At 36.9% G+C, this 20,513-nt stretch overlaps 2 protein-coding genes across 14 annotated transcripts in view; one reads left to right on the plus strand and one right to left on the minus strand.

Annotated features, from left to right (window-relative positions):
* Positions 1 to 20,402, plus strand: part of DNAJC9 (DnaJ heat shock protein family (Hsp40) member C9) — a 39,289-nt gene extending 18,887 nt beyond the window's left edge. For 2 of the 3 annotated variants that reach the window (XR_014253322.1, XM_082424598.1), the window contains one exon: positions 9,357 to 10,510. Coding sequence is in view for 2 of the 3 variants with exons in the window: in XM_082424598.1 (XP_082280724.1) it covers positions 9,357 to 9,401 (45 nt within the window). In the remaining variant the exon portion in view is untranslated. Of the gene's footprint in view, positions 1 to 9,356; positions 10,511 to 20,366 lie in introns of those variants that run through there. The other variant, XM_082424600.1, reaches the window with a different exon arrangement.
* Positions 1 to 20,513, minus strand: part of FAM149B1 (family with sequence similarity 149 member B1) — a 63,873-nt gene that overhangs the window by 11,001 nt on the left and 32,359 nt on the right. For all 11 annotated transcript variants that reach the window (XR_014253306.1, XR_014253307.1, XM_082424496.1 and 8 more), the window contains 4 exons: positions 19,779 to 19,921; positions 18,881 to 18,997; positions 14,519 to 14,686; positions 10,757 to 10,944 (listed from right to left, as the gene is read on the minus strand). Coding sequence is in view for 9 of the 11 variants with exons in the window: in XM_082424496.1 (XP_082280622.1) it covers positions 10,757 to 10,944; positions 14,519 to 14,686; positions 18,881 to 18,997; positions 19,779 to 19,921 (616 nt within the window). In the remaining 2 variants the exon portion in view is untranslated. The remainder of the gene's footprint in view (positions 1 to 10,756; positions 10,945 to 14,518; positions 14,687 to 18,880; positions 18,998 to 19,778; positions 19,922 to 20,513) is intronic.

Here is a 20,513-nt window from a genome sequence, read left to right on the forward strand (position 1 = left end):
AAATATTTGCAAATGATGCAACCAACAAGGGCTTAATTTCCAAAATATACAAACAGCTCATACAACTCAACAACAAAAAAAACCCTATCCAAAAATGGGCAGAAGACCTAAACATTTACCAAAGAAGACATACAGATGGCCAATAGGCACGTGAAAAGATGCTCAACACTGCTAATTATTAGAGAAATGCAAATCAAAACTACAATGAGGTACCACCTCACACCAGTCAGAATGGCCATCATTAAAAAGTCTACAGGGGGCTTCCCTGGTGGTGCAGTGGTTAAGAATCTGCCTGCCAATGCAGGGGACATGGGTTTGAGCGCTGTTCTGGGAAGATCCCACATGCGGAGCAACTAAGCCCATGCACCACAACTACTGAGCCTGTGCTCTAGAGCCCGTGCACCACAACTACTGAGCCCACATGCCACAACTACTGAAGCCCGCGCACCTAGAGCCTGTGCTCTGCAACAAGAGAAGCCACTGCAATGAGAAGCCTGCGCACCACAATGAAGAGTAGCCCCCACTTGCCGCAAGTAGAGAAAGACCGCATGCAGCAACAAAGACCCAACGCAGCCAAAAAGAAATAAAATAATTTTTTTAAAAAAGACTACAAATAACAAATGCTGGAGAGGATGTGGAGAAAAGAGAACCCTCCTACACTGTTGGTGGGAATGTAAGTTGGTGCAGCCACTGGAAAACAGTATGAAGGTTCCTCAGAAAACTAAAAATAGAATTACCATATGATCCAGCAGTCCCACTCCTGGGCATATATCTGGACAAAACTATAATTCAAAAAGATGCCCCGTGTTCATAGCGGCACTATTCACAGTAGCCAAGACACGGAAACAACCGAAATGTCCATTAACAGATGAATGGATAAAGAAAACGTGGTATAATGTATACAACGGAATACTACCACTCTGTAAAAAAGAACGAAATAATGCCATTTGCAGCAACATGGGTGCAACTAGAGATTATCATACTAAGTGAAGTAAGTCAGAAAGAGAAAGACAAATACCATATGATATCACTTATTCGTGGAATCTAAAAATGTGACACAAATGAACCTATCTGAAACAGAATCATGGACATAGAGAACAGACTGGTGGTCGCCAGGGGGGAGGGAGTTGGGGGAGGGATGGAGTGGGAGGTTGGGGTGAGCAGATGTAAGCTTTTATATATAGAATGGATAAACAACAAGGTCTTACTGTATAGCACAGAGAACTATATTCAATATCCTATGATAAATCACAATGGAAAAGAATATTTAAAAAAAGAATGTACATATATGTATAACTGAATCACTTTGCTGTACAGCAGAAATTAACATTGTAAATCAACTATACTTAAGTAAAAAAAATAAAATTTGGCTGGTGTGATTGAGAACAATTTAAATTTTACCTAATTGTAATTAATTAAAATTTAAATAGCCACACACACCTAGTGAAACCTCATGCCCATTACCACTGCCAGTTTTTGTAAATAAAGCTGTAAGAGTAGTTTGTTTATTCTCATTACTGTATAGTACTCCATCATATGAATATATCAGGTTCTGCTGTTGAGGGATGTTTGGGTAGTTTCCAGTTTATGTTTTCCAGTATATAGTGCTGTCATGGACATTCTTATATATGTCCTTGGGGAAGATGTATACTGAGTATATAGTAGTATATGCAGCCACATCCACTCATATACATATTGTTTATGGCTGCTTTCAAGGGCAGAGTTGAGTAGTTGCAACAGAGACTGGATGGCTGGCAAAAACTAAAACATTTACCATCTGGCTCTTTATACACAAAGTTTGCTGATCCCTATTTTAGGTCAATCAACCCACTAAACCAGTCAGAGACCCTCCAGCTCCATTATAAGATCATTGTCTTTTTTTCAAACTTTAAGTTTCAAAATCAGAATAGTTATACAATGAAATAACCTAAATTTATGGATGCATGGAAAAATAAACTAAAAGGATATTAATTCATAGCCTAACATTGGTAAATTGTGAAAGGTGAAATGAAAGTTTTCTCTGAAAACTTTCAGTGGTTGATAATGAAAACTGAAGTAATTTCTTTATTACCAGGATTTATTATTATTGGGGTTTGGATATGTCTCTGGACTTGATCATCTGTCCTGTATCTCCCAAAACTTAACCTCACATAATATAAAGCAGTTTGTTTTGAAAAGGGTCTTAGACCTACTCTTCTCCAATAGCAGCTTTAAAAGGGAACTTAACATGCATACAACAGAGTGGCTTTAAAAAAACAAAAAAAAACCTCACATGGACAGTATCAACTGTGGCAAACATGTGGAGCAACTGGAATGCTCATACAATACTGGAGAGAGTGTAAATAGATGCATCCACTTTGGAAAAATATTTGGTAGTATCCACTGAAGTGGGAATAGCATATCCTATGACCTAGCAGTGCCACTGTTATGTACCCAGTACATATGTTCACCAAAAGACATATATAAGAATGTTTATAACAGCACTATATGCCGGCAGACATAAACTGGAAACTACCTAAATGTCCATCAACAGTAGAATGTGATATATTCATACAATAAAATACTATATAACAATGAAAATGAACTGTTACACTCAAAACAGTTGAATCTAACAAACATAATGTTGAGTTTAAGAAGCCAAATGCGGAAGGGCACATACTATATGAATCCATTCTTAAAAGTTTTAAAACAGGCAAAACTAATCTGTGGTGCTGTAACTCAGGATAGGTTTACTTTTGGGGGGTAGGAGTTTAGTAACATGAAAGGGGCTTCTGAAGTATTGGTAATGTTCTGTTCTTGATATGAGCATTGGTCATACTAGTGGATTCAGTTTTTAAAAATTAATCAAGCTTGATGTAAATTTATTTTGCAATTTTCTATATAGATATGCTTTATATTTTTTTTAATATATTTTTAAAAATTTATTTTGGCTGCACCAGGTCTTAGTTGTGGCACATGAGATCTTAGTTGCAACATGCAGACTTCTTGGTTGTGGCATGTGGACTCTTAGTTGCAGCATGTATGCGGGATCTAGTTCCCTGACCAGGGATCGAACCTGGGCCCCCTGCATCGGGAGCACGGAATCTTACCCTCTGGACCACCAGGGAAGTCTCTCCCCTAGATACACTTTAATAAAAGTGTTTTTTAAAATGTATTTCCTGGACTTGTGCTTCCAGCCAAGATGGAGCAACAGGGACTGGCTTTACCCTCCTGCTTAAAACAACCAATAAATCCATGAAACAATGGCTTTTAAGACACTGGGCATCAGGTAATGAAAGACAGTGAACCATGAGATAGTAAACAAATGATGCTAGCTCTGCAACTGCCTTGAAAGAGTTTCCAAGACATGACACAAAGAGGGAGAACAAAGGCAGATCCTGGTGGACTCCCTGATTTGAAAGTCCAGAGAGACCAAGACTGCTAGGGTTCATAGGAGAGAGTATCAGAGAAGAAAAATGCACAGAAAGGGAACCCAGGATATCTGTAGAGTGTGGGGTGTCCTTTGAGTACTCAAAGGAGTATTGATCACTGCATGTATGAGAAAAAACCACCTGAGGCTAGAAAAGAGAACCAACTGAAAGAATTAGAGGGAATAGTGCCTGCTGCCCACATGGGACCAGGAACAGTGCCTGGTTCTTCCAGCCATACTAGAAAAACTCATAATTAATGGGGCATTGGGCAGAGTACTTAGGACAATCTTGCCTCAGTATCTGGGGGATAATTAGTTGGACTGAATGACCTGTCTATAACAAATCATAAAAGCAAGACCAGAAGAGATCAAACTTTTTACAGGTAACTTAAGTGCATCCCAGGAAAAACTGAAGAAGATACATACAAATGAAAAAAAAAAAATCGACTCCCAATAAGATAAAATTCACCATGTCTGGCACCCAAAGAATACCATGCAGGAAAATACAACTCACAATGAGAAGAATATCAATCATTGAAACCAACCCAGAATTCACACACATGTTTGAGTTATCCCACTTTTTCAAAAAGAGACATGGAAGATATAAAATTCACCCAAATCATACTTCATAGAAAACAATGAGTAGAGAAATACACTGGATGAGCTTAACAGCAGATTCACCATTGTAAAAGAAAATATTAATGAACTTGAAGGCACAATAGGAAACATCCAAATTGAAATACACAGAGAAGAAAATTCTTTAATTAAAGCATCACATTTGAGGGATCAGTAAGCAAATGGACTAATATATATGAGTAACGGGGGTCCTAAGGGATGGTGGGCGGCAGAAAAAATATCTGAAGAAATAATGGCTGAAAACTTTCCAAACAACGAAGACAATAAACCCACAGATCCAAGAAGCTCAACAAACTCCATGCAGAAGTAACATGAAGAAAATTACATCAAGGCACATCATAATCAAATTGCTCAAAACCAGTGAAAATGAGAAAAATCTTAAAAGCAGCCAAAGAAAAAATACATGAACACAGGAACAAAGAAAAGGGTGACATCAGGTTTCTTGTGCAAGTGAGAAGACGGTGGACGACATCTTTAAAGTATGAAGAAGGAAATCCAAAGGAGGGGATATATGTATATGTATAGCTGATTCACTTTGCTGTATGTACAGTAGAAACTAACACAATATTGTAAAGCAACTATACTCCAATAAAATAGGTAACCAACAAGGACCTACTGTATAGCACAGGGAACTCTGCTCAATACTCTGTAATAACCTAAATGGGAAAAGAATTTGAAAAAAAGTAGATACATGTATATGTATAACTGAATTACTTTGCTGTGCACCTGAAACTAACACAACATTGTTAACCAGCTATACTCCAATATAAGATAAATTTTTTTAAAATAAATAAACAAACGAGATACACTGAATGTTAAAACAAAAAAAGCACCAAGAGAAAGAGTGTCCACCTAAAATTCAATACACCACACAACTATCTTGCAGAAATTAAAGAAAAATAAAGAAATTTTCATATATCAAAAGAAAGCATTTCTCATCAACAGACTCACATACAAGAAATCTTAGAGGACATCTCTCAGGTTGCAAGAATTTAAAAAAAATTTTTTAATGAGATAAAATTTGCATAACATGAGTCACTGTTTTTAACCATTTTACAGTATACAATTAAGTGGTTTTTAGTATATTCATGATTTTCTGCAACCACCACCACTATCTAATTTCAGAAAATTTCCATCACTCCAAAAAGAAACCCCATACCTCCCAATGCACCTCTTCCTCCATCCCCTGGCAATCATTAAACTGCTTTCTCTATGGACCTGCCTGTTCTGGAAATTTCACCTTAATGGAATCATACAATATGTGGCCCTTTATGTCTGTCTTCTTTCGTTTAACATAATATTTTCAAGGTTCACCCATGTTTTAAGATGCATCATTACTTAATTCCTTTTTTTAAAAAAATAATTTATTTTTGGTTGCATTGGGTCTTCGTTGCTGTGCACAGGCTTTCTCTAGTTGTGGTGCGCGGGCTTCTCATTGCGGTGGCTTCTCTTGTTGCAGAGCACGGGCTCTAGGCACACGGGCTTCAGTAGTTGTGGCATGTGGGCTTCAGTAGTTGTGGCTCAAGGGCTCTAGAGCACAGGCTCAGTAGTTGTGGCGCACGGGCTTAGTTGCTCCGTGGCATGTGGGATCTTCCCAGACCAGGGATCGAACCCATGTCCCCTGCATTGGCAGGCAAATTCTTAACCACTGTGCCACCAGGGAAGTCCCTAATTCCTTTTAATGTATGAATAATACTCCATTGCATGATGTATTAGTTACTCAAGCTGCCATAAAATATGACAGACTGGATGGCTTAAACAGCAGAAATTTATTTTCTCACAGTTCTGGAGGCTAGAAGTCCGTGATCAAGGTGCTGTCAGGGTTGTTTTATAGTGTGACCTCTCTTCCTGGCTCCTAGGCAGCTGCCTTTTCCCTCTGTCCTTGCCTGACTTCTTCTCTTTACACACACAGAAATAGAGAGCTGTGATGTCTCTTCCTCTTCTTACAAGGATACCAACCCTATAGGATTAGGGTCCCACCCTTCTGACTCATTTAACCTTAATTACCTCCCCCTTCTGACTCATTTAACCTTAATTACCTCCCTAAAGGCCCTATCTCCAAACCTAGTCACATTGGGGGTTAGGGCTTCCACATATGGATTTTGAGGGGGACACAATTCAGTCCATAACACGTGGATATACCAAATTTTGTTTATCCATTCATCAGTTGATGGATGTTTAGGTTGGTTCCACTTTTTTTTTTTTAATAAATTTATTTACTTATTTATTTTTGGCTGCGTTGGGTCTTCATTGCTGTGCGTGGGCTTTCTCTAGTTGTGGCGAGCAGGGCTACTCTTCGTTGCAGTGTGCAGGCTTCTCATTGCGGTGGCTTCTCGTCGTGGAGCACAGGCTCTAGGTACACGGACTTCAGTAGTTGTGGCATGCGGGCTCAGTAGTTGTGGCTTGCAGGCTCTAAAGCTCAGGCTCAGTAGTTGTGGTGCATGGGCTTAGTTGCTCTGCGGCACATGGGATCTTCCCAGACCAGGGCTCAAACCCGTGTCCCCTGCATTGGCAGGCGGATTCTTAACCACTGCGCCACCAGGGAAGTCCTCGTTCCACTTTTTGACTATTATGACTAATGCTGCTGTGAACATTCATGCCAGGGTTTTGTGTGGATATATTTCATTTCTCTTGATTATATAACTTTGAGTGGAATTGCTAGATCATATGGTAATTTTATGTTTAACTTTTTGAGGAACTGCCAAACTGTTTCCACAGTGGCTGCACCACTTTACATTCCCACCAGCAATTTATGAGGGTTCCAGTTTCACAGCCTCATGAACACTTGTTATTGTCCTTTTTTTTTTTTTAAATACAGCCATCCTAGTGGGTTTGAAGTGGTGTCTCATTGTGGTTTTATTTTTGATTTGATTTCCCTAATGAATAATGATGTTGAACATCTTTTCATGTGCTTATTGGCTATTTGTATATCTTCTTTGGAGAAATGTCTGTTTGAGTTATTTGCCCAGTTTTTAAAAAATAAATTAATTTATTTATTTTTGGCTGCGTTGGGTCTTCGTTGCTGCGCACAGGCTTTCTCTAGTTGCGACAAGCGGGGGCTACTCTTTGTTGCGGTGTGTGGGCTTCTCATTGTGGTGGCTTCTCTTGTTGCAGAGCACGGGCTCTAGGCATGTGGGCTTCAGTAGCTGTGGCTCACGGGCTCTAGAGCTCAGGCTGTTGTGGCGCATGGGCTTAGTTGCTCCGCGGCATCTGGGATCTTCCCGGACCGGGGCTCGAACCCGTGTCCCCTGCTTTGGCAGGCGGATTCTTAACTGCGCCACCAGGGAAGCCCTATTTGCCCATTTTTAAATTGGGTTGTTTTTATCTTTTGTTTTTGAGTTGTAGATCTTTATATACTGTGAGTACTAGATTCTTATCAGGTGTATGATTTACGTACATTTCCTCCCATTCTGTAGGCTGTCTTTTCAGTTTCTTGATAATGTCCTTTGATACACCCTAAAGTTTTTTATTTTGATGAAGTCCAATTTATTTATTTTTTCTTTTGTTGTTTGTGGTCTTGGTGTCATATCTCAGAATCCACTGCCAAATCCAAGCTCATGAAGATTTACTCCAATGTTTTCTTCTAAGTTTTATAGTTTTAGCTCTTAAATGTGTACCTTCAATCCACTTCAAGTTGATATTTTGTATATGGTGTGAAGTAAGGGTCTAACTTCATTCTTTACCATGTGGCTATCCAGTTGTGCCAGCACAATTTCTTTTTTTTTTTCCTATCTGAATTTTTTTGATTGACATATAGTTGATTTACAATATTCTGTAAGTTTCAGGTGTACAACATAGTGATTCACAATTTTAAAAGGTTATACCCCATTTATAGTTATTATAAAATATTGGCTATATTCCCTGCCAGTACCATTTCTTAAAGAGACTATTCTTCCCCCATTGAATGGTCTTGGCACCCTTGTTGAAAATCAGTTGGCCATAGATGTGTGGATTTATTTCTGGACTTTTGATTCTATTCCATTGATCAGTATGTGTTCTTATGCCAGTACCACACTGTTTTGATTACTGTAGCTTTGTATTATGTTTTTAAACCAAGAAGTACGAATCCTCCAAATTTGTTCTTTTTCAATATTGTTTTGGATATTTAGGATACCTTGCATTTCTGTATGAATTTCAGGATCATTTCTGCAAAAAAGGCAGTTAGAATTATGATAAGGTTGTACTCAACCTGTAGATGTATTTAGGGAGTATTGCCATCTTAACAATATTTAGTCTTCCAATTCATAAACAGAGGGTGTCTTTCTATTTCTTTAGGTCTTCTCTATTTTCTTGCAATAATATTTTGTAGTATTCAGTGTGCAAGTCTTACACTTCCTTGGTTCAGTTTATTCCTAAGTATTTTATTCTTTTTGATGCTATTATAAATGAGTTGTTTCCTTAATTTCATTTTTGATTGTTCATGGGTAGAAGCTAGAAGAACTTTGAGAAGCATGATAGAGAAGACATAAATTACCTTGAACAGACTTAGGAGGAATCTGGATTTGGAGGAAGCTGTAGGGGAGGGCTCAGAAGGAAATGAGAAACATGTTATTAGAAACTGGAAGTATGGAGATGCTTGTTATTTTGTGGCAGAGAGCTTAGTGAAATGTTCTCCTGTGGTCATGTGGAAAGCAGAACTTTTAAGTGATGATCTTGGTTATATAGCTAAGGAGATTTCCAGTCAAAGTGTTAAAGGTGAGGCCTGATTTTTTTCTTGCTGCTTATAATCAAACACGAGATGAGAGAGATAAATTGCGGGAAAAACTATTAAACATAAAGAAACCAGGACTTGATGATTTTGAAAATTCTCAATCTCTCTAGATGGCAAAAGATTCTAAATAAAGGAAGGCTATCAGACCCCCAAAATTCTACTTGCAGGAAACAGCCTAATAAAATTACTTAGCTACAAACATGTGCTATGTTTCATGAAAAAGGAAGGATGACTCAGAGGGCAAAACCAAGAGCTCAGAGGGTAGAGCAGAAAGCTGAGAGGATTATTTCCAGGCCTTAAAACTTAATGAAGGAACTCCCAGTATTTTCACAGCTGGATTTCAGAATTGCCGTGGACCCTTTTTCACTCTCCCCTCCCCGACCCCAGCCTTTTAACTGGAGTGTCTATAATGATTATCTTTTTCCTGGCCCACTATTGTATGTTGGGTGTGTTGGGGTCAAAAAACTTGTCTCTAGGAGTAGAATGGCTGGATTATATAGTTAGATGTTTATATACCTGTGTATATTAGCTTTAGTTTCATAGGTTTATAGATGGAAAGGAATTGTGCCCCAGTAATTTCACTTCCTGTATTACATCCAGGAACTTCATTCATACCAGGACCTGATTCAAAGTCTTTGGAGCTGATGCTGTAATAGATGATTCTCTTGGAAACCTTTGAAGGGAGTTGAATGTACTTTGCCTGTGGGAGCACATGAATCACTAAGGGCCAGTGGGAAGACTAGTGGACAAATTCCAAGGTGCACCCCCCACCCCCCGCCATGATTCTGAGCTCTTGATGTTCACACCTTCGTGTAAACCCCTCCCTTTGAGCATGGGCAGGACCTGTGACTTGCTTCAGATCAAAAGATGATGGTAAAAGTGATGGGATGTCACCCCCATGATTATGTTATATAAGCTTCTGTCTTGCTAGCAGATTAGCTCTCAGTCTTTCTTGCTGGCTTTGGAGAAATAAGCTGCCACGACTGCTACAGTTACAAGAAACTGGATGCTTCCAAAAACACACAAAAGGGGAAGTGGATCCTTTCCTAGTTGAGCCTCTACATGAGAACCCAGCTTTAGCCAACACCTTGATTGCAGCCTTGTGAGATCTTAAGTAAAGGACTACCTGGCTGTTCCTGGACTTCTGACCTACAAATCTGTGAGATAATAAATGTGTGTTGTTTGAAGCTGCTAAGTTTGTGATAATTTTTGTGCAACATAGAAAATCAATACTAAATATACATTTAACCATATAATCCAACGATTTCACTTGTAGAAATCTACCCAAGAGAAAAGGAAATATATATCAAAATTCTTGTACACTAGTGTTCGTAACAGCATTAATAGTCCAAAAATGAAAACAATCCAAATGTCCATCAACAGATAAATGGATAAACAAGTTGTGGAACAATGGAATACAGCTCAACAATAAAAGGAATAAATTATTGACACACACAGTGACATGGATGACTGTCAAAATGATCACACTGAGGGAAAGAAGCCGACAAAAGAAGAGTAAATACTACATGATACCATTTAAGCAGATAAGTTGTCATTTGGGGATGGTGGGTCAGGCAGGGGCAAGAGGGAGGGATTACAAGGTTATTAATTTTGAGAGTAATGGATATGTTCACTATATTGATTGTCTCATGGTTTCATGGCTGTATACATAGGTCATCTTATCAGATAATACACTTGAAATATGATTGGTTTATTGTATATCAATTCTTCAATAAAGCAGTGTTTTAAATGTATTTGCACATGTTTTTTCTCACAAATAATTATATTCAAAGAGAAAGCACAATCTCTGTCTAGTCATCATAGAGTAGGCCTTGTTACTCATCCACTCATTCCCAGATACTTTCCAAATATCTGTTAGTTTCTATGAGAAATACAAATATGATTCTTTTGTACTAATGAACATATAATTTAATAGATTGGTTACGGTTTGGAAAGCATAAGCAATTATTTTTTTATATTGTTTTCACAAAGAGCCTTACCAGAAGCAAATCCCTCCCAGTGACTACATGTCAGCTGCTCCATACAGCTTAGGACCTTGCTCCACACATCGTCAAACACATAAGCAAGGACATCCTCCTTCATGCAGTAAAATGGAGCAATGGGTGGGTACCCTAATTTCTGTTTGTCTGTAGCTGCTTCTGATTTCTTTCCATGAAACCCCTCTTCCCTGTAACAGAAGCAAGAAGGAAAGACTTCATGGTTATTCTTCACTGGGTGTTCACCACTGTCTTTTGGCTGCTTAGGAGTGTGATTTATGCTCCCACCGCCACCACCCCCTTCCTCCCCGCATATATAGCACAGGTATTAAATAGACTTGTGAACTAAGGGAGTTTTCAACAGAGGAGACTCTGCATTTCCCTTTTTACACCCATCCCACCCCAACCCCCAACTCTGCCAAAAAAATAGAACAAGAAAAAGAAGACTGAGAATCATTTTACTTTTTTAAGCTTTAAATAGATGGGCATTTTAAATTGAGCAACAAGCAACCTATGACAATTAAGCGCACAAAAATAATCTTTTTGTTGTAACTGGATAACATTTAGATTAATATTAACTTGACACAGTTAACGATGCGCATATTACTGTGATTATGCTGCATAATTATTTGAGGCAATGATTCATTAGGGAAATAGTCCACATATATTATTAAAATTAGTATACTTTTACTAATCCAAATAAACATTTGGTAATTGGCTGTAAAGGAAAAAGAGGGAAGCCCAACAGCACAGGAAACTACTCTGAGGCTCTTCTGGAGACTGTGTATCTATAACCCAGAAACTTCCAGTTAGGCAAGTCTGTCTCTTCTCTGGCAATGAGTGCCAGTAGCCCCAGATTTCTGGGGGAAGAAAATTTGGCTGATGGATGTGCTTATCTATGACAGATGTATTATAAACTAAGACAAAGCAAATTCTGGAACTGGCTTGGGTGGAGAGAAGTACCTTTACAGTGAAAGTTACTCCTAGGGCAACAAAGTGCTCAAGAATGAAATAGGAAACTGTAGGCAGGTAAGAAGGATGCTAAGAGATTTAAGCAGGGCAGCCAGACTCCCTTTGCTTCTCCTTTCCCAAGGAAGAGCTAGCCTGGCATTAAGTGGCAGAGGAGGCTGATTAGCATTAAATGTATTTCAATTTATATTTCTTTTTAGAGGAGATAACATAGTCATATAAAAATTCAAATTGTATAGAAGGAAATATATGTATGTAGTGAAAAATAAGTCTCCTACATCTCTGTCTCCCAGTCTTCATTCTCAGAAGCAAACATACATAGGTCCAGAGAGATAGTTACATTATACACTGTACTGCATCTCACTCTTCTGTCAATGTATCTTGTCCATGATCCCTATCAATACATATAAATCTGCCTCTTTTAAAAAATAACTGCAGAGTATTCCATTGGGTATACCATAATATATCTAACTAGACAGTTATTGATCAACTAACCTTTGCTTTTATAATCAATACTGCAATTAATATCCTTGTACAGATATTCCTCGACTTACGTATTGGGTTACAGCCCAATGAACTTATGAAAATATCACGTCAAGAATGCATTTAATACACCTAACCTATTGAACATTATAGCTTAGCGTAGCCCACCTTAAATGTGCTCAGAACACTTACATTAGCCTACAGCTAAGCAAAATTATCTAACACAAAAACTATTTTATAATAAAGTGTTGAATATCTCATGTAATTTATTGTATACTCTATTGAAAGTGAAAAGCAATGGTTGTATGTTTTTAAGTATATTGGTTGTTTACCCTCATGATTGTGTGGCTGACTGGGAGCCGCAGCTTGCTGCTGCTGCCCAGCATCCCGAGAGAGTATCATACTGCATATCGCCAGCCAAGGAAAAAAACATCAAAATTCAAAGTACAGTTGCTACTGAATATGTATCACTTTTGCACCATCGCAAAATCAAGAAATCATAAGTCAACTCATCTTAAGTTGGGAACAATATGTATGTACTTCTTTGGCTACATGGGTATTACATCTGTAGGATAAATTCCTATAAATAGAATTATTGAGTCAAAGGGTATGTGCATTTCAATTTAAAGAGGTGGTATACATAGGATCCAGAAAGTATACTCTCGGGCATTTATCCCAGAGACATGAAAATTTTTGTTCATACAAAAATCTGTGCATGAATGTTCATAGCAGCTTTATTAATAATAGCCAAAAGCTAGAAATAGCCCAGGTGTCCTTCCACAGGTGCACAAACTGTGGTACATCCATACCATGGAACGTGCTGACAATGAAGAAGGATAAATTATTGATAAACCTAAGTAAATAAATAAATAGGTGGTATAATTCTCCAGTAGTGAAAGAATATGCCTCTTTTCTCATTCAAGGAATTGTTAACCTTCTTTATCTTTTGTCCTTTGATAGTCTGACATGTAAAAGAATACTCATTATAGTTTTAATTTGCATCTCTAATTGTGAATGAGATTGAATTCCATTTCATATATTTAAAATCCATTTTCTTATAATGTGAACTATACATGTTCTTTGTTTCATCCTTAATCTTTTCCTTACTTATATACATATTAAGGAAATTAAGCCTCTGTGCATGCATGAACTGCAAATATTTTTGCGAGTTTGTCATTTGTCTTTTGACTCTATGAGTTTTTTCTATGCAGAAATATTATTTTATGTAGTTTTTTTAAGAATTTCTTAAATGACTTGTAGATTTTGTGCTATGGTTAGAAAGACCTTCCCTATTCCCAAGTTATTTTTAAAAAAAAATCTTTCATATCTCATTTGCTTCCAAACTTACATGATTTCATTCATCACATCTCAATATCTCAGTGATATCTCTAAAGAGAAGACTGCCTTTCTAAAAATCTTCCGTTTTACCTGAAAATTCATTTGGGTTTCCTATCAAGAAAGGGGAAGAGATGCCCCAGGGACACCTATGAGCCATGAACATCACATTTTAAATTAGTTAAATCTGCTGTATTTTTTATAAGTTAAAATGAAGGGAAAAGACCTTTGAGGAAAAAGGAAGAGAAAATATGGATAATTTGACTCAGGCCAGATGAAGTGAAAGGGAAGGGGGCAATCTCTGGAAAACCAAAAGAACATACTTATGATTCCCTTGGAACAATGAGCTAGCTCAACGGTGTTATGTTTGGAAATCTGGGTTGTGTTTACCTGACCCTAGGACTGTGTACCTTGAGCATGTAGTAAGCATGGCTCAGTAGGAAATATGGGAAGAAGTCCAGAATCATGTGACACTAACTAGACTTAACCACAGCCTCACAGCCTAAAATGAAATTCTCACTTCTAGATGTACTACTGTGACTATCAATTCTGAGCTTTTAAAGGCTTAGAGGAATAATTTAAGAGTTTAATATATCAGAAAAGTAGCATGGAATAGTGAAGAGAGCACTGGATTTAGAATCAGATGAATAAAGTTTTCATGAGTTACTGGTGATACTTTACAAAGAGGAAAATCAAATTATGTGGAGAAAAAAATTAATTCATTTAAAAATGTTTAATCTCAGGAAGAGGCAAATGACGTGTGCAGGAAGAAAACATACAAGGAAGACTGGTATGTGAAAGCAATAGGAATTTATATCAACTAAGTACATGACACTGGATAACTGAGAACTAATAGAAAATAAATAACAAACAGACATCAACTTAATTATAGGTAATATTGGTAGTATACTTTAGAAAAAATAGATATTAACAACAAAATAGGAGAGGAGTAAAAAGTTTAAAAGATATAATACTCACATATCTGTGTGGTCGAATGCTAGGTATTCCTCTATTATTCCTTCCGAGAAGATTATACAGTCTTCCTCTTCTCTTTCCATAGAACACAAGCTAGGGGATTTGGCAATGGAAGATGCTTTAGGAGCATATGAAGATGAAAAATGTAACTTCTTTCCCCTAATACCAAATCTGGAAGAGGAAAAATATTATGTTCAACATAAACAGTTCTCAAAGCAACTCATTCGCACAAGTTTCAGCTCAAGGTCCCTTGCCCTAGTGACACCTTCCTGGGCTACTCTAAACCTTAATACCTGTTATTTCTCAGAACAGGAATAAATAAATACTAGCCATAGACCCACTCTACTTAGGTATATTATGCACTATTGAATACTGCTTGCTATCTTTTCAGATGCAACAGCTATGGCTATAAAATACATTTTTAAAAAAAATCTAATAATATTTACGTTCATAATTAGCTCTTTAAGGTACCTCAGGAGGTTATATGTTTATTTCAATAACTCCGTCATTGTTCAAAATGCATACTCCTAAAGGGCAAGTATCTTCCCTTACTTATATTTGAATTTCTCATCCTACCCAGGTATTCAATGAATATATGATGACGCCTTCACTTCAGCAGGTTTACTTTGGAGAAAGTCAGTCAAATCTGAGCAGTACAATTTTTTAAATGGCTCTCAGTTTAACCAAATATTAAATATAACCAATGTATGCTTTGTGTTATTCTCTCTTTTTTTTTTTTAATGCGGGTTCAGATCCCAGCTCCTCACTTCTCTACTTATTTATTTATTTTATTTTTGGCTGTGTTGGGTCTTCGTTTCTGTGCGAGGGCTTCCTCTAGTTGTGGCAAGTGGGGGCCACTCTTCATCGCGGTGCACGGGCCTCTCACTATCGCGGCCTCTCTTGTTGCGTAGCACAGGCTCCAGACGCACAGGCTCAGTAGTTGTGGCTCACGGGCCTAGTTGCTCCGCAGCGTGTGGGATCTTCCCAGACCAGGGCTCGAACCCATGTCCCCTGCATTGGCAGGCAGATTCTTAACCACTGTGCCACCAGGGAAGCCCCCCTTTGTCCATTTTTAAATTGGGTTATTTTTGTTGTTGTTGTTGAATTGTAGAAGTTCCTCATATATTCTAGATATTAGCCCCTTATCAGACATGCAATTTGCAAATATTCTCCCCCATGCCATAAGTTGCCTTTTCACTCTGATGATTGTTTCTTTTGACGCACAGAAATTTTTGAGTTTGATGTAGTCCCATTTGTCTATTTTTGCTTTTTGTTGCCTAGGCTTTTGGTGTTCTATCCAATAAATCATTGCCAAATCCAGTATCCTGAAGCTTTTCCCCTGTGTTTTATTCTAGGAGTTTTAATTGTTTTAGGTCTTCCATTTAGGTCTATAAAATCCATTTTGAGTTAATTTCTGTATATGGTATAAGGGTCCCACTTCATTCTTTTGCATTCTTTCCCCAGCACCATTTGTTGAAGAGACTGTCCTTTCCGCATTGTGTAGTCTTGGTGCCCTTGCTGAAAATTATTTAGTCATATACGCAGAGGTTTATTTCTGAGCTCTCCATTCTTTAATGATTTTTTAAGGGTTATAATTCTGCATATAGTCATATACTTTAGCAACTTATTAGATATAGTTAATTTTTGTTGAGGTATGTATTTAAAGTAAGGGTAGGTAAGCCCCTTAAGCTAACTTGAAGCAGATGACTGCATAGTTTTTTTTCAAATGGAAATGTCCTCAGACTCATCTGTTCATGGTCCTTTTCTGGCCTGTGTTTTCTCCTTATGCTGCCACCATCTTCTATTGTTATAAAGTTCCTGGAATTCCATTTTGACCTAGACACTAATAATTTGTTTTGATTGATAACATTGTTTTGCAACCATAATATCAATTAATTCATTTTCATGGAGTTTATTTTCATATAAATATGATGTTTTAATTTAGTAAAAAAAAAAAAAAAAGTTGATGCTAACCATGTTCTACACATTGTGTGAGGTGTTAGAGATACAAAAAGGAAGAGACTGTATTTTTGTGTTGTTTATTATATTACTTTCCTCTGGCCCAAGAACTCCTCAAGAATGGAAGCTGGACCAAATACCTTGTTTAGTACATTTGAGATTTGAAAGAAATCCAGTGTGGGAGGATTAATGAATGAGAGAGAGAGTGACAGAAGATAAAGGTAGAGATGTAGGCCGGGGCCAGCTTATGATATAATTTTAGATTTGTATCTTAAATTCACTGGGAAGCTATTGAAGATTTTTAAGTGGGGACAGAAAGGATTAACCCTGAACTTTAAAAGGAGAATCTGATGTAATGTGGAGGGGCAAGAATGGATATAATTTGAAATGTTATTTTTGTAGAAAGTAGATGATCAACCTCATATTTTATGGAAAACTGATTTGTTAAACTGAAAAATACCAAAATGAATTCTTGACACATTTTTTCACACCACTTATTACAAAAAGTGGCAGAATTGCAGCATCATCACCAACTTACATACCCTCACTACCCAAATTTTGTTCTCAAATACTAGTAGCCTCTCAAAGGAATTAGGTCTCCTTGAATTTCAGCTGGTACCGTGCCTTCAAGGAAGAAACAATTTTTTTCCAGGATGGGCCTGGAGCATCCTATTGTAACCAGAAAACAAGGATACAGTCAAGACAAAAACAAAGGAACTAGCTTGACATGGCCAAGTTGTAACAATTTGAGCATCAATAATAATTATGGTTAATTAAAATATATAAATATTTTGAAATGCAATGAGTTCATTAATGGTACTCAAGAGAAAATATCAAGTATGGACAAAGTGGTAGTGATAGGAAAATAAATATGGATTATATTTAATTTGTTATTATTTTCAATAAGTAGTGACATGCTAATATAGCTGAATAACTTGTTTCATTTAAATATATGTCTGTATATAAAGTATAGATAGGTAATTGTTTCATCTGTATAGTAAAGAAAGGTAATTATTGAAAACTGTAAGTCAAATAATCCAGAAAAGCAGAACGAAAAATAAGAAGCACCAAGCAGCAGTGGTGGTAGCAAGTAAAAAGGAAAGAAAGGTTGCCTGAATGATGATTTAGCCAGATGTCCTAAAAAAGGAGGAGCTAACTGCTCAGATTTGTTCCTTATTTCTTTGGAATCTCTAAATGGAACTGCTATTTATAGTTATAAAACAATAAGGCATATATAAAGTTTATACTAATGGATCGGGTAAATATATCTTAATAGCAGGACGTAAGTTATGTAATTTTGGTCAGTGAAAATTAAAGGATACATCATTTCTGTGGGAGACATTACTTTGTAAAAGTCTGACCTTTATATAAAAGGAGTAAACTTAAAAAGGCTTATTGATGTAATACATGAGGTTTAAATTTAGAAAGAAAGCTCAGCCTAGTGACCAGAAGCTTGAGTTTAAATCACTTTGAAAGAAGTAAACAAATCCCATTCTCTGACCAAAAATCAGTTAGTTGATAACCCAGATCCCATAACCTTAACTGGCCTAAGAGAATAATGTTTTACTTTGTGGTCTGATGAAATTACTACAAGCCCAAAAAGGCATCAAAAGCAAGTATTACTACAACTCTTAGAAGGTATCAGTATAAGTAAAATTACAGTCTTAGGAAAAAGTAAAGGAATTTATTTTTTTACTTATTTATTTGGCTGTGCCAGGTCTTAGTTGTGGCACACGGGATCTTTAGTTGCGGCATGCGGGCTTCTTAGTTGCGGCATGCGGACTCTTAGTTGCGGCATGCGTGCAGGATCTAGTTCCCCGACCAGGGATTGAGCCCAGGCCCTCTGTATTGGGAGCACGGAGTCTTATCCACTGGACCACCAGGGGATTCCCAATATTTTTAAAAAGTAAAAATAAAGAGTTTGAGGTGTTAAAGAATTAGCCATTTTAGCTAGTGTACTAATTACCCATTTTAAGCTGATAAACTAATACCAGTTTAACTTCCATAAAGAAATTAAGTTTTAATTAGTATTATACGTTTAAGAAAATGACTTTTCAAAATTTTTTTCAAAAAACTTTTAAAGTCTGTTTCTTAGATCCCTGAATTTCTTTAAACCAGTCTATCTACACATTTATTCCAAGAGGGAAGTGCCTATATTTATAGACAGATGTAGATATATATGAATCTGAATAACCCTTAAATCCTAGAGAATGTCTTAGTTTTTGAACAAAAAACTAAGTAACAAAATTCTAATATGCATAAAGACTATGGTCAATCTTACAGAATTTGCTGTGCTTTACTAAATACCAATAAATAGGAAGAAGTATTTTAATCCCTTAGTATAACTGGTAGAATATAATACTTGCACATTAGAATACATAAGTACTTACATATTAGAATACTTACATAGTAGAATCTCTTTCTTGAGACAGTGTTGCCTCATGTGAAGCTGAAACAGCAGAAGGGGACCTAGGATACAGTCCATAACCTTCACTTGGAGTGATTATCTGCCTACCCAGAATCCTTCAAAGTGAAGAACATAAAGAGATAATTAAGCACCTTCACCTGGCATACATACAAAATGTAGGTATTTTTGGAACAAATTTGATGGCTCTACATAGAAGTCTAGTACATACTTAGTCCATTACTGATTTAGAATGATTCTTGAGAAAAATGTGAATCCAGAGCCTTTTTAAAGGTATATCTCTCTCCTATACAATGGAGATAGGATAAAGGTTTTCCACCCCACTGAAAAAAATCCAAGGGAATTGGGCAAACATTTGTAATTTGCCCTCCATCCTCTATAACAGTCTTCATTAAATTTGCCAAAATGGGTGAAAGCCAGGCCAAATTAGTGAAAACTGAATTATATTCTTAAGAATATGAAGCTTTATAAATTTTAAGTATGTGTAGTAAGTGCACTAATGCGGTTTCTAAGGAAAGCTTCCTAATAGCCTATGTTTGCTTTCAAGTATACATGCATAAGAATTTACTTATAGACAACAGTGTAATCAAATATATTTTCTGACCCTCTTGTTCAAAAGAAAGGCTCTTTGGACAGCCACAGTACACAGATCACAGTTACTGGTATAGAAGTTGTTTTACTTGATTAGGACAATATATTGGTAGTTATGAAAACTCTGAGAAACTTCCATCAACATGAGTTTTCTGTCATCTGAGGCTTTATACCACATCACCTTATTTATATAAATCCATGCCCATAGAGATTTCAGAATACAAGCTTTCTTGGAAATCTGCTCTTCAAATTTTAGTATTAGCCATGAATATACAAGGGCTACAATACCTGAGGTGAGGAAAGCTACATGTCCACTGTTGGCACTCTTCTTGTAGACTTTTAATATGTACACTCAACTTCTGCTCATACAAGAGCTCGTCAATGGCTGTGAACATTGCGTGGACTTTTTCAGTGGCATTTTGATCAAGTTCCTAAAAGAAATTATCACCCCAGAATATTTAGATGAGCTTCAATCTCTGTTAATAATCATAAAGGTTGAAAGCAATCAGATTCTGTTTTGTTTTCAATATTTAGTCCATTTGTGTGAAAGAAAAGTTAGTGAGTTTCTGGATCTTACAATATTCAGATGGCCTCCCTATTCCTATTTAAAGAAAATTTGTGGAAATATCTACGTTTTTAAAGTAACATTTTTTCTTCATCAAAAAAATCCAGAAAAGTATAAAGAAAAATAAAAATTACCAGTAGTTCTACCACTCAAAGATAATGATTGTTAATTTTATTATAGTTGCTTGATTCCAGTATTTTTTTTAGAGCGTAAGGTAGACAGTCAATCCCATATATGTATTACTTTGTAGTCTGCATTTTTCACCTGACAGTTTACGTTAAATCTTTGCCCTATAATCTATCCTTTTGCAGAAGCCAAAAGGATGGCTATAAAATGTGAATCTGGGGCTTCCCTGGTGGCGCAGTGGTTGAGAATCTGCCTGCCAATGCAGGGAACACGGGTTCGAGCCCTGGTCTGGGAAGATCCCACATGCCACGGAGCAACTGGGCCCGTGAGCC

The sequence above is a fragment of the Balaenoptera physalus genome, assembly GCF_965194825.1.
Source record: "Balaenoptera physalus genome assembly, chromosome: 14".
Taxonomy (NCBI): domain Eukaryota; kingdom Metazoa; phylum Chordata; class Mammalia; order Artiodactyla; family Balaenopteridae; genus Balaenoptera; species Balaenoptera physalus.